Source organism: Caenorhabditis remanei, chromosome X (genome assembly GCF_010183535.1).
Source record: "Caenorhabditis remanei strain PX506 chromosome X, whole genome shotgun sequence".
NCBI lineage: Eukaryota > Metazoa > Nematoda > Chromadorea > Rhabditida > Rhabditidae > Caenorhabditis > Caenorhabditis remanei.
This window is the reverse complement of record NC_071333.1, coordinates 9,741,889-9,761,046: the sequence shown is the minus strand read 5'-3', so window position 1 is coordinate 9,761,046 and position 19,158 is coordinate 9,741,889. Positions and strand designations below refer to the sequence as shown.

Genomic DNA, 19,158 nt, shown 5'->3' with positions numbered 1-19,158 from the left:
GAGAAAAGGTGACCCTGAAGAAGGGCAAAGAGCAGTGAGAAGAGGCAGATAACTAATGAATGCGGGAGGATGGAAAAGAGTGAAGAAGTAAGAGAAGAGTAAGAATCATAATGAAATATTGGAAGAATCTTCCTAGATGAATGAACATTTTTAAGGTTCATCATTTCCATTCGAAGTGTACTCTGAAAAAGAAAAAGAAAACGAATGTGAGGGGAAAGATATATAATCCGAGACGCTTCGTATTCTCGATTCATTTTTTGTGAAATTAAATATGGGAAAGGAAACAACTCGCTCGTCACGGATGGTTTTTGGTTTTTTCCTAAATTCTTTGCCTGAAAGAAATGGTGAAAATGATGAAAAATTCAGCGTGAGAAAGAAAAAAGACGAAAAAAAGTGAAAAACTCTCTGACTTTCTGGCCACCCCTCACATCCACCTTATCAACAAGAAACTACTGGAAAACAGAAAAAGAGAGAAAAACGAAGAACACTTTTCAATGAAGTTATGTTGAATACTTTTGTTTTCTAGATGCTTCTCTATTGGGAAAGAGAACGAGAAAAAATTGGAACTTTGAAGATGAGTAGACAGGCAAAAGGAGGAAAAAACACGATGGCCATGTTCAAAGAAAAAGAGAAACTTTACTTGTTAAAACATAGAATCCTAAGGGTCAAAGGAAAACTAATATTGTGTGATGTTTCACTAAAACAATTTGAATCCCAATCAAATAATGCTGGAGAACTGAACGCATTTATGCTCACTGAAGTACACCAAATTTGATACACTATTTTAGAGTCTACCCAATGAATAAGGAAAACTGTTCAACTATAACTATTTTTAATCACACTAAAATTGCAAGAAACTAAAAGAATACACGACAAAAATGAGAAATTATGTTATTAAAAAACCAGAAAGTGACGAGAAAGTGACAGGCTATCAAAAGAAATTAAAATCAGACGTTGTCACTTCAAAAAGAGAAACATGAGAAAATGAATAAGCGGAAGAAAGAGAAAAAAGCGAATATGAAAGAGATACAAACAAAGAAGCAAGCCGCGCACCGGCCTTCTCATAATTAGCATACGCGCAATATACACATGCACTGGTCATTCAGTCACAAAGACTGTACCTTGGAGACGCAGACATTAAAAAGTGCAAAGGGAAGGTCCATCATGTTTTCATGCAAATCGATATACTTGGCGCACAAAGTGACCAATGTGGACATCGTTTTGGGTGGCCGTCGTAGTTGAGGGACGGGTGTGGGGGGCGAAAGAGGACGGACATAAGAAAAGATAGAGAGAGAGAGAGAGGGAGAGAGAGAAAAAGGGACAGAGAGAAATGACGCGTTTTCTCTCTTTCCCTTTCTGCAGTAGTAGCTGCTGCACCGATACAAAAGAGAGTACGTTAAATGAGGAGGTGAGTAGCGGATTGCGACTGGCTCGTACTCAAGGATAAACAAAATGATTGTATTGCGCGACGCGGAAAAAAAGTGAGAGAAGAACCACTCATCGTGTTACTTTGCACGTAGAAAAAAATGAGTGCAAACCGAACGGTGAGAACAAAGATTGAGCTCAAGAGTTGTTCTAAACACCCTCTGACCAATTGCCAATTTTGAAAGGTTTCGATCTTTTTATATACGTTTTCAAGAGCATTCCACGAAAATCTCAAAATCTACGTTAACCTCGAAAGAACGATAACAGCTTTTTGAGAAACTGTGTTTGTTTACTGTACTTAGAAGTTATTATAGCATTGGAAACATATTCAACCTTGAACAAATTCACCGTTTAAGTAAAACTAAAAGCGTTGAACAAACTAACACTAAAACAAAGAACATCTCAAAGCCATCTCTTCGGTCACTTCTCTTCAATAAGACTTTCCTTACAAATCGGTATAGAATGTCTTACTCATACTTGAAATGAAGTTTCTTCAGATATATCTTCTTTTCTTGGGATGTACACGGCATATACCCTCGGGAATATCGGATTGGTTGCCATTTTGTTTTATCAAAAGAACAGATGCAGACTGAGGAATGCTTCTTTTTAGCGGAAGGCTCTCAAAATACTTTTCCGAAAAAAAAAGAAAGTGTAATATGCACTGTTTTTCATTTATAAAAGTGTCTAGACAGCCATATGGACAGTGTTGTGAAATGTATTGTAAAAAGGAAGGTCAACATGTTGGGTGTCTAGACATTAGCTTTGATCTTCTAAAATTAAACAAAGGTTAATTGAGCAAAGTTAATTAATGTGAGAACAGTTTGATGACATTGAAATCATACAGGAGGATTTCGATCACATTCAAAACAGTTCAAATGTGCAAAAGTTTGCTTTTGAAATAGATTAGATGCGTAATTCTAGAACCTTTCCTAGATCAGTGATGAAAGGTGAAAACCGATTTCAACGTTATGTTCTCACTTATGAACTCAAATTTCTCAAAGAATTGTTCTAAACTTGAGAAATACCCGAAAGGATTCAAAAGTGATCACTCAACAAATTGCAAGCCAGTATTCACTACCATAATCAATCACTAGACTTGCAGCTTCTGAAGCATTGGTCCAAACTCTGCAAGAGTTGGTTTGAAAATCAGATAAGATGACAAATGAGTTCATCTAGAGCCCTCTTCCCAAACTCAGAACAAATGGATTGTTATGGAATTGATGTTAAAAACAATAACAGGCTTTTTATCACAAAAAAAATTGGGTCGACATAGGTTTTGAGAACCTAGCGTAGCTGTTTTGGTCCCTAAAAATGAAAACAGCCAGATCTCTACTTGCAAAAGAATTGAACATCAGGTCGGAAAAAAATGTAGCTTTAAGAATCACTATTTCTTTTTTGAAGTAATAAGTTGTATTTATGTCTATGGTTGCACATATGAGTACTTTTCACAAATTTTCATTGAAAACAACAGGATCAAAAAAGTTCAGAAAACCTTGCTCGACAAAGAAAGGGGCAAACAGGTTATTGGATTTTCAGAAAATTGACAAAAATCCAAATACAATGTTGGATTTCATACTTTCATTTCATAACTTCAATTTTTAAACTTTGACTTCCCAACAGACCCCTTTAGTTAACTGTATTACAATTACAAAAAATTATCTGAACGCTCTGAAATAGGAAAAGAAGAATGATCAGCACAATTTCAGAGTCATTAAAGAGGATTAAACTGCGAAGTGAACATCACTTCTAGAATGATTTACTGAATCAAAAGAACAGAATGAAGAGAGCACCACTGGCTAAATGTTGCATTCCTATTTGACTTTTTCCTGTCAGAACAAAAAACACAAGAAAAGCTGGACAACACATGTTGTCGGCTATAAAAATGTTAGAAAAAGGTTCCATAGGAAGAAAAAGAAACACGTAATTGGGGGAAGATAATGCCCCAAGGGGTATCTTTTAGTGTGTTTGTCTACGGAATGAAAAATAAAAAGGTTTTTGGAGACACGGAAAACAAACTGAATGGGTACAATATATCTTGTATCGAGAGTAGGTGATAATGACGAAATAAATCACAGTGATGGGAAGATAAGATTGAAAAGAAATGGGTAGAAGAAGAAGAAGAAGATAATGACGAAAACACATGTTTTGCTGGTCCTGGTACATAACAAAATGTTAAAAATGATTGATAGATCTCAATTCAAAACTTGGTCTCAAGAGTAGCAGCTTGGTTCTAAACATAAGCTAATACACCTCACAAACGTTTTCACTGATCCAATATTCTCCCACACATACGCGCACACACTGATTTTATTATCCATTGTTGAAGAATAAAAAGTTGAATGAAATGTGAACCAGATGAATCACAAAATGTGCATCTTTTTTATTATTGTGGTATTGAGAGTTACAATGCTTCTTGCAATCTGATATATATACTTTTGTCAAACGAGTGAAAAGCAATAGAAGAGACAGTTGAGTCACACAGATTGATAGATTAGAAGTTTGAATGGGTCCCTGCGGTCAAGTTCTGGTGTGTCATCTTTCTTATTCTTTGCCATGATCAAAATTCGGGTATGCATGTTCTGGATTCCACTTGGAAATAATTGAGCAACTTTGACTAGTTTTTATAAAAGAATGCATCTAAATTATTCTTGTGGTTCAGAACACTCAACGATTTTGGTATGTTTCAATGCAAAACATAAAAACCTTAAATTTATGAGTTTAAAAATTATTTTAAACGTTTCAAAAATCCAGCGAAAATAGATGTATGTTGCTGTGCCGTATCACGATTTTTAGAATCATGCAGGTTTAGAGTGTTCAGTGGATTTGAAACTCCCACTTACTAATGGTAATAGATGCAAACACATAAATTCATCTGAAACGTCATTTTTTGTTCAATCTAAATTCAAATTGATAGAAGCAGCAAAATTTATTCATAGGCTTGGAAGAAAAGATACTGCGAGGTTGCGTTCATACTGCCATACATTCAAAAATAACTACGATAGCTTACAAACAGATGATATTAATATTTACAAATCATTAGGGGTTATCAATTACATATGCAAAATTCTTGTTTCGTCGAACTTGATGCCACTTGATTTTTTATTATTTCTCTTCTTCTTCTTTTTCTTTATCGTTATCTTCTTTTGCGATCTCTGGTGGTCCCTCTGAGTCTGCCTCACGGATTGATTTTTGATGCTCCATCATTTTTCGTTTGGCCCCGATACTGACATTCTTGACAGATCTGAAACAATTAAGATGAGAAAAAATATTGGAATGCAATGATGACTCACGGAGTAGTTGGGTTTCTTTTGCGTTTCACTGCTCGCAAGTCTCCCGGGTACTTGAACAGACGGTCTTCATTGTTCTCATCTTTTTTTGGTGCTGCTGGTTTCTCAGTCTTGGACGAGAGTATTTTCTTGCCATTCTGGATAACAAAATCGATTTGCGAAATAGTTTCAGTATTAATATGGTTATCAAGTGTTCTGGTCGGTCAGTTTAATTAGATTCACAAGTGATCACCGAGCAAGATTGGAAATGTAAAAACGTGTTAAACCTAGATGAAATTCACAGTTTTGAAAACCTTCAATAGTTGTTGGCACATCAATTTTTCAAAAAATTGAAACAAGCATAACACTATAAAATATCCGGCTCACCTCATCTTCACAATGAACAAAAATTGAGAATTGTCTCGTGAAGCGTTGAATCCTCTTCATTTTCACAACGGCCTCCTCCATGGTGGGTCGATGGAAGGTCGATGTAGTGGGAAGATGTTGATCTAGCTCAGCCATTTGTGTGTGTGTGTTTGAATGAGCTGAAAAGAAGTATACTGATGAATCTTAATTATACATGTTCCTCTTGAAGATGTGGGTGTGTATAATCGTGTTAGTTTATAAGGTCACAAAAAAGAATATAAAGAGATTTGAAGAGTGTAGGAGGAAGATGATAGCATGAAGAAACAAAAAAAATACCCGAGAAATGTCAGTCTACGCAACAAGTTGGTCAACGAGCAGATCACTGCACGGAGAGAAAAAATCAAAGAAAACCGGAATGCAACAGGCAACATCAACACGAAAAAGTCATATGTTTCAGTGATAGCGGAGTCATTACGTTACATTTCATTACATTTTATTTCGATTCGTTTCGAGTCAACCCTGTGCTCTCCAGCAATCTGATTACCAATCGACTGATAAAAGAAAAAATGTTGACATTGACAGAAGAAGGTGTAAATATAGAAATGAAAAACGATGGGCACATCGTGATAATCGCAGAAAAATCTGATAAACTCTTTTGAGAAATGAAAGAGGGAGGCATAAACAAGAACATACACCACATACACCTTGAGACACGATAAATGACAGATCATCTGGAAGATATCCACCGCTTCACGATAAACCGAAACCACCATTTTTTATTCATGACAATTCGAAGCGAACATTAATCACCGGGTGGTGAGTTTAGCTCACGACATCATATAAATTTAAGATCAGCAAAAAATGGAATACGTGTCTGGAAAATGATGATGGAAACTGAAAAATCGAAATAACGGGACCACATTTTCTTAGGTTGGCCAAGAAAAAGATCAGAGTGTAGTCGTTTGGCGAATAATAGATGATGTTTGCCGAAAAGGTTGTATTTCAAACATGTCTTTTTCTGGGCTTTAGCTTCTCGGCACGGATAGAAAAAACGTCTGGCTCTCGCTAACTCTGTAAGGAATCAGATTCATCATTTTGTTCTTCAGACTTCGGATTATACTCATGATGTTTATACGAAACTAAGAATGGATTATGTGAAAAAGTCGAGAAAAGTCTCGAGTGGGTTTTGAAGAAAAGTATGAAATTTCGAATCACGTCAAATAATAGTTTCTGTTGTATCATAGGACATTTTGAGTCTTCCATCCAGACTACTCTAATTTTTGAAGAAAAAGAGGACAGAACCAGATAAAAGTGCAAGGTAGTGATGACATATATTTGTTCCGGATCCAATTTGTTAAAAGTTCACATTGAAATCCAAAAAGTACATGGGATTACTAAGATTTTATCCGATTTTATTACCAAAATGCTAAAAGGACACCTCATAGCTCCAGAAGTATGATGAGGTGTCATCGTCACGTCTTCAATTGTTGTTGAATCACATCACGTGTTCATTTTAGTGCAAGTTATATATTCAATATGCTATTTCAGGAATCATACCACTAATAACAACTACATAATAATTTGAAAACATTAGTTTGAAAATGCAAAAAGGCGATGAACTAACTCGGATGAACTTTGTAATCTGACACCTAGAAACATTCCTAAATACTAGAGACTCGAGTTTTCCATACTAAAGTATCAAGAGAATCAGTTCAATTTGTATGTATTTCTGAAGAAAAAGAAAAAGAAATGACTTATACGTCAGAATATGAAAATTGTATTCAAACTGAATCATAGGAACATACCAAAACAGCTGGTCCAGACTGACAGATATTTATGTTCAGCTTGTGACGATTTAATGAGAATTCCCAAATGATCTTTACAGGTAGAGATGTTTCGAAGAATCGAGAAAAACTATCAGAGAACAAAGAAAATGAACAAAATGAATTGCGAGAACTAATTCCTTTGTGTGGGTGGACTTGGTTTAAAAAGGAATTAAACAGGAAAACGGTCAGGGAAAGCTAGTAGAACTGCGATTCTCTTCCCATTTTCTGTTTTTTTGCCAGCTGCTTCTCTAACGGAGAACTAATTAGCTTGATATATCAAACCTTTTCTAGGTTTCCCTTTTCTTGTATATTGAGACTCATACGTGAATCTTCATAGCTTCTCAAAAGCTTTTTGTGAGATGAAATAAAGAAGAACAAGGTCAAAGAATATGAGCAACATCATCGGATGTCCTGGTTTCATTGTTATCTTTGAATAAATTAAAAGAAAGAAGAAATATGGAAACTGAAAAAGGAGCACATATACACGCGGAGAAAGATGAGGAATGATCATTTTCCACCCGTGTTTTTTAGCCTAAACACGAAAAAAAACGGAAACAAATCAAATATGATGTGCTTCAGCAAGGGAGAGTCTCATGTTGCGTGCAGTTATGCTGCTCCGGTTCCGGGTCATGATGAGTGGTATGAGGAGCAGAAGAGGCAAACAGGGGTGACACCAATTCAAGGCAAATTTCAGAGTGATTTCTTATCGGTGAGCACACATCTGAAATAAAGAACGCATCAAATCATGATTTCTAACGGGTTAGTTTTGTTCCGACTCCGCCTACAATGGAGCACCTAGAAAGGGTGGGGCAAGCTGTTTTCGCATAAATGAACGGATTCTGGTCATACAGACAGCTGAAAACTTGTATGTTCGTGAGGCTTATGATCTAGTTGGCAAATAGTGTTCTACTTCCTTGTGGGGAGAATGGAAAAGGCGTCATAATGAATGTCAAGAAGGATTTGTTCTAAAATGAGGATATATTAATTCTCTATCAGATCAAATGACCTCAAATATTAAGAAAATCTCCTGAACACTTGAAACCACTTACTCGGAGCTGGAGTTCATTCTTTCTTTTTCACTTTATTTCACAACTTACCAATAAACAATTGCGTGATGTATGCGACGAAAACATTTGTTACTATACCGATAACGCTGTAGTACTGATAGGAGACGGCAAAAATGCGGTCAAACCCATAAGCTCTGGAAAAATAGCATTAATTTCTCATAATCAGATTAGAAATGTATTACAGTGGGGTTGAAGTAACTTCTCCAATGTGTGAGTCGTCATAGAATGACATCGTTGAGTTTCCACACTGACCGAGTTCTAGTTGCACTGGTTTTACCTGCAATGAACACTCATTTTGATTTCATTTTTATTAAGTTTGCATACCTTTACTAGTACACTTCCAATTGAAATAGAAAAACAAGCAACTATTGAGGCAAGAAGACCAATAAAAGCAGCTACTCCTTTGACTCGAGGAAGGAATAAGCCAATCACAAAAGAACCAAGAACTGGTCCACCACCTGCACCAAAGACAATGAAAGACACCTGAAAGGAGGAATTGGTATCAAAAATAAATGAAGAACAGATGAGATTACCTGCAAAATGATTCCTTGCAGCATACTACACAGCATAGCTACAAATATAGAAATGAAAGAGAGGAATATTGCTGTAAATTACATTTTCAGCGTTGTTGTATCTTGAGCAACAAAACTCACGCAGAATTCTCATTGCTTTGTGGACATCTGCACTATTCAGAGGTGCTTGTTTTTTGTGTTTTCTGAACACATTCCAAACGTCATTTATCAGAATTGAAGATACAGCAGTGAAAGACGCAGACAGCGTACTGTAAAACAACTGATACAACTCCAATCTTTCGTGATGTCATACCTGATTCCAGCGCTATAAACTGCCGCAGCGAAAAGTCCAACTGATCCGGGGGTAGTAGAAATAACATCAATCACAAATTGAGGCAACAATTCATTGGCGTTTCCTATTGTTGGATGACAATCTTTGTAGAAGGCGAACATTGAGAAACCGACCGACACGTACAAAAATAAGATCACTGAGTTGCAACCAATTGTCCACAAAAGAACTCTAAAAAAAAAGTTTAATTGATATGTTGGTACTTGATAATTTACTTTTGAGCCTTTTCTAGTGAAGGCATGGCCAAACATCTTTGCACACTCAGTTGGTTGGCTCCGAACAACGACAGTATGTTTCCTGTTCCTCCAATCACTAACGACCAAACTGAGTGACGAATTGTCGGATTGATCCGGAAGCTATAAATCTTTTTTTCATTTCTCAAATGGCTTCTCAGCATTTTTGAGCTATCGCCCATAAAAGTGATGTAAGTCAGCTTGCAGTTTTTTTCAATCTTCACATTGGATCATTGCATAAAAATCAGAAAAAAAAACTAGAGGGAGTGTGCTAGACGAGTTTGCGTCAATAGGTCGCTCAATTTATCCGATTAGTTTCTTAGCTTGTCGGGATTTGCATCCGGGAGAAAAAGATTTGAAAACACATCTCATCTTATTTTTTTATCTAGACATTTTTATCTATCTCTCACTCAGATATAAGGGACATACTCATTTAGAATCAATCTTTTGCCAGTTGTGATACTATCGAGAATGTCTCTCCAACCCATTTGGTGAATAGACATGGAAACGATAAACGCCATTGTGAAGATTATAAGTGCCATTTGGATAGCGGACGTATGGATTCCCGCTTTTGCACCTCCCTGAAAATTGTGATGAATATTATTATCTTCGCATTTATGCTAATAATATCTGACTTACAACACTTATGTAAACTGCTGACAGAATTGCAGTAATAAGAATTGAAATGGTGATGGGAATTTTGGTGATTGTAGCAATAGCAAGAGACGGAGCATATAATGCAACAGAGTTGTATAACATCATCTAAAAATGAAAATGTAACAAGTCGAACATACAGAATAGACTATACATCTTTTAGTTTGTGTAAAATGCCTTCTTTTCTTTCATCTCTTATTCAACACAAATTATCTGAGTATGCGAAGTTTGTGTTTTCAAACATCGAACATCGGATAGAATTGTTTGAAATAAAATTCATGTCAGAGGGCAATTGTAAGCGATCTCCCAAAAATGATAATCCATATTTTCAAAAGCAAGATTTGTTCGGGAACGATCAATGCCAATAATCGAAAAAATTTGAACTTTCAAGACACTTAAAAAAACGTATTCTCACCTGCACACAAAAGAGAAGAGTTGTGACAAACCGGCAGTTGTAATTGAATCTTCTTTCGAAATACTAAAACATTCAGTCTTGAACACTATTTTCAGACAAGGATACAAATACCTCATAGATAGTTGTAAGTTTCAACTTGTACAAAACAGGAAGGAACACGTAAGCCACGAGTGGAAACGATATGAAGTACATCGGAGCATACCATAGCATCATTCCTCCCTGATAGTAAACCTGAAAACTTCATCCATGTTTTTGAACCCTCTTATTTTGACTATTCTCAAGGTTACACATGCTCATCAATTAACTGAATGTATTAGTCTAATCAAATATTCAACAGATGGGTCGGCACCAAGAAGTGTCATTAGCCATTGTGAGATTCAATTGAATCGCTTTTTCTTTTTATGTTACCCGCTTTTCTTACCTCTGCTGGGAATCCTAGCACTGAGATGGAGGAAATAAATCCGGAACACATGGCTAGAGTAGCGCTCGGTACCGATATACTGAAATTTTTTTTTGGTTTTGAAAAGTTTTTCAAATTAATTGAAACATGTTTAGTATCACTGTTTATCACTTACTCAGATCCGACCATTGCCTCGCGGGCAGTTTGTTCCTTTTTTCGAGACTTTCGAATTTTGTACAACCCGTACAAAGATATGCCTATCATGCATGAGAACAGAAGAATGTAGTCGGTGAATAGCATTCTGAAACAAAACAACTAATGTTTTAAAAAACTGATATCAAACTAAAGATATGAAAATTTTCAAGAAATTATATCACGAGATGAGATTAGTTTTATCGAAGAACTAATGTATTAGGATACTTTAAAAGAAAATGTCGTTGAAACTGAAAAGTGGAGTTAGAGAGGATTAAAACAGAAAAAGTTAAGACAGGGCTCAATAGAGGTATAGTTGGGGGCTCACGCAAAAGCTGCACAATATAAATCTTTGCTTTTCAATTGTGTGTGACCACCCTTGGTTTTGTAATGTTTTCCGCCTCCATTTTTTTTTTTTTGCAATTCCATTCCCTTGTCACCATCATCGGAGCCAAGAACAATTTATTAAAAATGTAGCCAAACACTTTTTTCTCAATTTTTTATACGGCTTTACAAATGATGTGAGGCAAAGTGAAGAAACAGGAGAGGGTTCATAAAGTGCGGACACTTTGACGGGTGACGGATCAATGTGTAACAAAACGGCAAACGTACTCACATCCGAACGGACCACGGATCTCTATTTCCTCATGTTTCTTCGTCTTTTCTATTTAATTTTCAAATCAAAAAAGTTTCGCTCCCGGGTGGGCTCGAACCACCAACCTTTCGGTTAACAGCCGAACGCGCTGCCTATTGCGCCACGGAAGCACATTAGAGAGTAGAGGCGAAGGTCGGTTACATGCAAGTAAACCAAGCGACAAACAGGCGGGAAGACTGCTTGAGGGGAAGGGACATGGCCAAAAAGTTAAATTTGTGTTATTTGAAGCTTGATAACAGATAAATTGAACATTATTTTTTTAGTATTAGAATTCACTCAAATGTTCATTGCAAGCTTTTCAATACTAGACAAAAGCAATAAAGATTTAAAAACAAGAAAAGATTTTCTATAGAAATGCCCGCGAAAAATAAAAGGATGAAGTACATTTGAATGAGAGAGAGAGTGAAATGGGTGGCAAGATTCATCAGTTTTTTTACTCAGACTATCTTGCTTCCTGATTCGAGAAACCTATACGCGAAACATGACTCAGACTATTTTCTGTTCCGGAAAACAGTTTTTCATACGATAATCGAGAAATTTTTGTTTTGCAGAAATAAAAAAGCAGACTAAATCTATCATCCAGGAATTTTCGATTTTTATGAATTTGATAACGGAAACAACGCTCAGAAAAGAATGTATTTTAAGAAAAAGTTCAAAGAACTCATTGTGTTTTTTCAGCAGTTTCTCAGAACTTTCTGGTAATTTTTAAAACCTTCTAATACATTCACTTTCCCTATTTCATTTCAATAATTAATTCTCATAATGACTTCTTTTCATTACTTTCTCTGAAATGTTTGTTTGTCAACAGAAATTCTTTCTCTTCTGCTCTTCTCTGGTGCTTTTTTTCTTCTTTCCCCTTCCCCTTTCTCTCTCATACCCTTAGTTTTTGCTCCAATCGACCAGTGTCGATTTCATTATCCTTTCTCTGCTTCTACTACCTTCAGCTCGTAAAAACAACTCGCGCAACCAACCATTTCTTCTCCGTCTATTGATTCTAGCTTCAAGGAAATATAAAAGAAAAAGATGGGAAGAAATAATCATGTGCCGAAGAATGATGAGCTATTCTAAGACCTCCCATGCCCTTTTTGCTCGCTGTGTCTCATCGATCTTTCTAAACTAGTCCGGTGTTTTTTTTTGTTGTTGTATGTTGCATTGTGTTTTGAAAATGTTGTTGTGTCCTTGAAAAAGAAAGACATGTCCCTTTCTGCGTGATTGGCCAATAGCCGAAACATCTGCTCTTAAGACGAAAAAAGAGAGAAAAGGTGCATAAGTAATGAAAACAAATTGGGCGTAATTACATCTGCTTGAATGTTGACATGGTGATTTCATCCTACATTTTTTGTTGTTTTCTCCTTTGAAAGATATGTATTTTCATGTTTCCAGCAAAGTGCTCAGTATCACTCATGTTTGTCGTTAGATATGCATTGGAAAGTTAACGTATAATACCAAAGCTAATTCAAGAAGTTAGTCTCCAATGGAAAACACAAACGTTTTTTTGAGGGAAGAAACCCAAAACTGAAAGCTTTCCACTAGAGTCACCAAAGTGATATTTTGTTCATTTCTCACTTTTATAAGTGCAAAACAATAAAGGGCTTTCTCATCACATCTGGTGCATTTTTGTAATATGCGCATCCAACGCGCGGAAGATGATTGTGCCTGTCACATCACTCATTACCCTTCTTTTCCATCGCTCACTTCACATTTTCATTCTGTTGATTCATTACCCACGAGTATAAACATCGAATAGGGAGGTCTTCCTCTTCTTTTCTATTCTATCCGGTATCTAAATGTGCATTATCCTCGGTGTTATGGTGGGTAAGCAAGCTGGTTCCCACATTACCGATCCGATGACCGCTGTACTCTTATATGTAGTAAGTAAACTGGAGAGATAGTATGTTTTATGAAGAGGTACGAGTGACCAGTGTGCGCAATTCTTTTTGTCAATGCCTACCCATTCCAACCCCGTCATTTGCCCTCTGTCCCTCAAACGGCCGACACACACACAAACGGGGCCGGACAGAGACACTCACAACGATACGGTTAGTTCATCTAAAATGACAATTCGGATTTAGAATGACCCTTCTCCTCCTCTTTATAGTCAAAGACATCTATGGCGGTTTGAGAACGATACCAATTTTATTCGCGTCATTCACTCGTAACCAAAATGTTTTGGTTTTATTTGAATCTTCCCTTTAGTGTATTTGAATAGAAATTTGATCGCTCCGTGAGTTTAGCTTTAGCTTCAGAGATCCAATCCTTGACACCAACCACCTGACGTTTGGGTCGTCTATTCCGATGTGAATTTATCAATGTTTCCGGATGGCACTTATGTAATATAAGTGAAAATTGTAAAAAGAAGAGGGATTTTGAATGTTCTCATATAAAAGGGGTTTCAAATGGAAAATATAAACTTTGAAAATGTTGATTTCTTTAAAAAAAATTCCCTATTGCAAGCTGCTGTTAAAGTTTTGTGAACGTCATCTAAAGAAGCACATAATGCCTATGTTTGAATACTGCCAATTTTGAATTCAAAAGGTTTTGAGAGAATTTCCCACTTCAATCTACGTTCCCACTTCACCGTTATATTACTACACGCGCCGCCACTTTCTCTGCCATTCACAACGTTTCCAGTCTTTACTCTCTCCCTCTCTCCTTCGCGGCGCCCGGCGCTCTCAAGTTGTCTTCAACCACCGCCTAGCTTTCCAATGTGTCCTCGGTAGTATAGTGGTGAGTATCCGCGTCTGTCACATGCGAGACCCGGGTTCAATTCCCGGCCGGGGAGAAATCTTTTTTTGTTTTCTCTCATGACTTCAACATAATCATAGTTTACCCTTCCGCTTCGAATCTTCTTTTCCGCTATTTTTCATTTTATTTATGCATTGCCCTGTAATTATGATCTCTATCGACACTCGATGCATTCACCTATCTGGCGGAGAGAGGTAGTGTGCTAAGCCAAACAAGACGATTACAAGAGTTCTATGAGAGGAAACAACTTACCGTCATCTCACTGAGACGTATGCGTCTTCTTTGTAGATAGGTCGAGTGCCGTCGAGTAAGCAGCTAATAGGCCGACGACATGACCTGCGACCCGTCATGTTCAGTCCGGCTTTCTCACACATCTACGTTTATCTCTCAAGTCTTCACGTTTCCTGCCATTAGAACTCTGCTCTCTCACATTTTCCACTCACTTTCCCTTTAACATGTGCTGTTTCGTCTACAAATAAGTTGCTCTCGATTTGCACGTATACTCAAATTTCGGTTTTTGAATTTCAGTTGAGTCGTTTAACTTATGTACAACTTTTTTTTAAACTAGTAACCCTTTCTGCATGTTTGTTGGATTATTTTATGTTGTTGTTTACCTCTCCACATTTCAACGCGTCGAAATTTCACTTTCATTTTTCCCCTCTTTTTTCTCTATGAAAAACACGCCGTAGTGTTCATATTTTCAGGCTAAAATGGGTAAACAAGAACAATCGGAACCTCTTAACCAGCCGCCTAATGAACATCATGACGTGAGCACTTCTTTCATTTTCACGTCTTTTAATAAATATTTCAGGAAGATGTTGGCGACAAGGGACTTGAAAAGTCGATGACATTGTTCAATGGAGTTTCTATCATTGTCGGATGTATTATTGGATCTGGAATCTTCATCAGTCCAACTGGAATCCAAGCACGTTAGTTAAGATACAATCGAGTCGTAAAATAGTATATGTCGTCGTGTGTTGTTGGACTATAAATTTTGTACTGTGATTTTATTGTTTTATCTTCCAATAACAATTATTTATGATCAGTCGCGTATCCGAACTAAAAAGATCAGAACGATATCATGATCTTAGTGAATAAGTCGGGCGTGAAAGCCATACATCTGTGTAGGGATTTATAACATCAAACTGGGATCATTTCAGAAGCTGGATCTGTTGGTCTCTCACTGATTGTGTGGGTTTTATCAGGCATCTTTGCCGCCATTGGAGCCTACTGTTATGCTGAGTTGGGAACACTCATCCGCAAATCTGGAGGAGATTATGCCTATATTATGGAGGCGTTTGGACCATTTTTGGCTTTCTTGAGACTTTGGATTGAGAGTATTGTCGTGAGACCATGTACCGCTACAATTGTTGCTCTCACATTTGCGATCTACATGTTGAAACCATTCTACCCTGACTGTGAACCACCACCACTCTCCACTGAACTTATCGCCGCTCTACTCTTGGGTAAGACTTTTCGATTTTTGTTGTATATTATCACAACTGATTATTTAAGTTTTGCTCACCGCCGTCAACTGCATTTCTGTCAAATGGGCTAACAAAGTTCAAGATATTTTCTTTGTTGCAAAGGTTGCAGCCCTCATCTTGATCATTTTCACTGGACTCTGGAATTTGGTTTCTGGTGAGTTAATACCAAGATTATGTAAAACGTTAGCGTTTAATTTCAGGAAAAGCTGAAGCTCGAGATTCTTTTGAGAATATTTTCGAGAACACTGCCAAAGACTTCCAAACTGCTTCTCTGGCATTCTACTCGGGATTGTTTGCTTATCAAGGATGGAACTATCTTAATTTTATTGTTGAAGAGCTCCAGAACCCGAAAAGGTATATTTTATAAACAGCTTCACAGTGTCATTGATAATTTTCAGAAATCTCCCATTGTCTATTGCCATCTCATGCTCTCTTTGCACCATCATTTACACTTTGACCAATGTTGCCCTCTACACTTCAATTTCCCCAGACGAAATGCTTGCAAGTCCAGCCGTTGCTGTGGTCAGTGAAGAAAACTTTAAAATAAAACTCAAAATCATATTTTAGCTGTTCGCTGAGAAGAACTATGGGTGGTTTGCCTTCTGCATGCCAATCTTTGTTGCCTGTTCTACAATTGGATCCGCTAACGGTGTCATTCTGACAAGCTCAAGGTAATTCGAAATTGTCATGAAGAAGTTAATAATCTGAATGTGTCCCAGATTGTTCTACTGTGGTGCTCGTGAAGGACAAATGCCGAATGTGCTGACAATGGTTAATAAGCAGACAAAAACTCCAATTCCAGCCGTCATCCTAACTGTGAGTTTTTGCTTCTAATCTTAAATTAATCTACAGTGAGTTACAGGGTCTTCTCTCCTTGTTCTACCTGCTGCTGTCCAACAATATCTACTCTTTAATCAACTACATTCAAGTCAGCTACTGGATTGCTATTGGAGGAGCTATCTTGGCTCTTTTCTACTTCAGAAAAACCATGCCTGATGCTCCACGAGCAGTTAAAGCCCCAATCATATTCCCAATCATCTTCTTCATTGGATGCGTTCTCTTAGTATTGGTACCAGTTCTTGGAAATCCAAAGGATACCGCCATCGGAATTCTTATCATGCTTTCCGGAGTTCCTGTATATCTGATCTTCATTGCATGGAAAGGAAAACCAAAGTTCATCGATTCGCTCACCGGTATGATTCTAGATTCATTAATTCTCATAAAAATCAATCAATCTTTTACAGATTCTGTCACTCTCTTCACGCAAAAGTTATTCATGGTTGTCGACGCGAACAAAGAGGATTAAGTTTTTCTCAATTCATACTCACCGTTCAGAAGTTCAAACAGTTATTAAACAATCCGTTGTCAAACCAAGTAGTTTATCTGTTATAACCAAATTTTGAGAATTCCTGATCTCAAATGATTTTTCCATGTTGCACAGTATTTTGTTCAGATTAATAAATTAATTTCGTCCTTGAGTTCATCAGTTTTAACACAGACATTTTTTTTCATTTCGAGTACTGCAACATTTTTATTACAAGAATAAGTATTACGAATTATTTTTATATTTATTCATGAGTGTGCGGTAGAGCGCATGTCTGTTTTTTGACAATTGAATATTGAAACTGGTATATATTACTTTAAAATTGGAGGTAACTTAGGAATTGAAGAACTTGAAGAAAGAAGTATTTTAAAATTATTATAAATTTAGATTCAGAATTCCATCTTCTTGGTGCATCTTCTGGTAGTTGTCACATCCGCTTTTGAGTAGTAAATAATATGGCCGCAGAAATGAATGACAACAAATCCATCCCAAGTTTCCGGAACTTTCTCAGTATATGTTTTCATTGCGTCCAAGTATGTAAATTCTTTATACGAGCTTGTGTATCGATTTCTGGAATGACGTTGCTTAATTATTCTCTATTAACATAAGGCGTAGTTCGGACTCACTCGTTTACGAAGAATACAGCAGCGATGCTTTGATCTGTGTAATATGTCAGCTCTCCTTCATTCTGAAACACATTTGAATGCATTCCAAACCAGCTAGAAAAAAGCAAGACTCTGAATAAAACCAAAAAACGTACAAATGTCAGATTTCGTTGTGGACGGAGAGTAGTGATAATTGACATACTTTCGCATATGATAGTCATTGTCTTTTTGTCTATGAACTTGATGAATTTGATTTCACCCAATTTTGTGTCATCATCAGAGAGCAAATCAAAATGTCTCCCCATGATTCCTTCTTCTGCATGAAAACCGCCAAGCTGAAAATGTTTTTTGTTTGACATCAGAATAACAAAAACTCAACTCACAGAATGACAAATTTCATGGATCAAATGAGACAACAGCTCACTCAAATTACACCTCATTTTGTTGGACCACTCAACTTCATTCTCCAAATCAGCCGGTAGACTTTTTATGAATCTATCGGGAACCAGAAAGTAGTTCAGGAAGTTTCTGTTTGATGAAATGAAATGAGAGAACTTGCCAACAAGAACGTTCAAGAATATATCGGGTTTGTTACGTCTGGAAAAATTTTTGGTGTTCAAGAAATGGTCAAAACATTCTTACTCCAATGAAAGAAGTTGTTTTCGAAATTCAGCAATAGTACAGGAATAAGTTACTACTTCAAACCCACGGAACTCAAAATCCTCGCGAGCTGAGAGAAATAGTTCAGCAAACTTTTTTGCAATCCATTCCACTGAAAACAAAATGACTATTCTGTGAAACTAGTCATTAGACTTACCAAACACTCTCAGCTTTCTCAAATAACAGTAAGTTTTTTCGCTTTTATCGTTGGCCAGAATAATAACCAAACGGAGTGGATCTTTATTCACTTGACCCATAACAGTTGACATTGTTTCGGATATTTCGATAGTCGAAAAAATGTTCGGGAAGACTGAAATAGAACAATTAGAAAAAAAGAAAACAATTGTCCAGTGTTTTATATACTGTAATAGATGGCAATCAGGTGGAACGAGAGGAAAAAAACAATTACTGGTGAGAATTTTAGAAGAAAGTCATGTGAAGTTTGTAAAGAAAAAAGAAGAAGACTTTCAGGCACCTAAAGATCAAATTCCATTCGAATGATAAAATTCTCCAATTTTTTAATAAAGCTCTTCTTCTCTTGCAAAATGAAAAAAGAAAGTCGAATGTTGTTGGAAACCAAACATATTTCGACAGGATTCTCGGTGGAGCCGCAAAGCTCCGAACGGAAATTATATATTGCAAATTTTCATTTCAGTTTTTCATTTTTTCTCCGAACTATTTTGATTACATATTTCCGTTTTGCCAGGTGACAGGCAAACCGGATCTGAAAAAGATGGGAATTTGATTTACTGAGTTTCTCAATTCGGTCGTCTATGTGATTCTGGAAGTTGATGAAAATAAACCTGATGACAATCTTCTCTCGTTAAGCATACATTCGTTTTCTAAATGAAGGCTGAAAAGAACTCGTTATTATACATAATTTTGAAACCAGTTCTACGAAAGAACTGTTTCTAAAAAAAACTCTCTAAACAAAGAAGTCAAACAATAATTTATCAAAACAGAAACTGAAATTAATT

The 19,158-nt window shown here is 36.6% G+C and overlaps 4 protein-coding genes across 4 annotated transcripts; 1 reads left to right on the top strand and 3 right to left on the bottom strand.

Moving 5' to 3' along the window:
* Window positions 1-4,527: 4,527 nt before the first annotated feature.
* On the bottom strand, window positions 4,528-5,213 carry GCK72_023892 (uncharacterized protein; the record flags this gene model as incomplete). Its single annotated transcript, XM_003109544.2, has 3 exons — window positions 4,528-4,666; window positions 4,716-4,849; window positions 5,079-5,213. 3 exons carry the CDS (start codon window positions 5,211-5,213, stop codon window positions 4,528-4,530), a joined length of 408 nt encoding a protein of 135 aa, XP_003109592.1.
* Window positions 5,214-7,458: 2,245 nt separating this feature from the next.
* GCK72_023891 (uncharacterized protein) lies at window positions 7,459-10,813 on the bottom strand (the record flags this gene model as incomplete). The annotated part of the gene is made up of 14 exons (XM_053735611.1): window positions 7,459-7,604; window positions 7,981-8,084; window positions 8,133-8,227; window positions 8,275-8,433; window positions 8,484-8,554; window positions 8,604-8,731; window positions 8,776-8,982; window positions 9,027-9,167; window positions 9,474-9,625; window positions 9,684-9,806; window positions 10,114-10,176; window positions 10,225-10,344; window positions 10,535-10,613; window positions 10,689-10,813. 14 exons carry the CDS (start codon window positions 10,811-10,813, stop codon window positions 7,459-7,461), a joined length of 1,713 nt encoding a protein of 570 aa, XP_053579177.1.
* A 4,002-nt stretch (window positions 10,814-14,815) lies between these two features.
* GCK72_023890 (uncharacterized protein) lies at window positions 14,816-16,898 on the top strand (the record flags this gene model as incomplete). The annotated part of the gene is made up of 10 exons (XM_053735610.1): window positions 14,816-14,872; window positions 14,917-15,034; window positions 15,266-15,571; window positions 15,621-15,746; window positions 15,793-15,946; window positions 15,991-16,114; window positions 16,160-16,263; window positions 16,312-16,408; window positions 16,455-16,785; window positions 16,837-16,898. 10 exons carry the CDS (start codon window positions 14,816-14,818, stop codon window positions 16,896-16,898), a joined length of 1,479 nt encoding a protein of 492 aa, XP_053579176.1.
* A 407-nt stretch (window positions 16,899-17,305) lies between these two features.
* GCK72_023889 (uncharacterized protein) lies at window positions 17,306-18,450 on the bottom strand (the record flags this gene model as incomplete). The annotated part of the gene is made up of 6 exons (XM_003109674.1): window positions 17,306-17,486; window positions 17,543-17,604; window positions 17,677-17,856; window positions 17,905-18,118; window positions 18,164-18,293; window positions 18,339-18,450. The coding sequence occupies 6 exons, from the start codon at window positions 18,448-18,450 to the stop codon at window positions 17,306-17,308; spliced, it is 879 nt and encodes a 292-aa protein (XP_003109722.1).
* Between the last annotated feature and the right edge of the window lie 708 nt (window positions 18,451-19,158).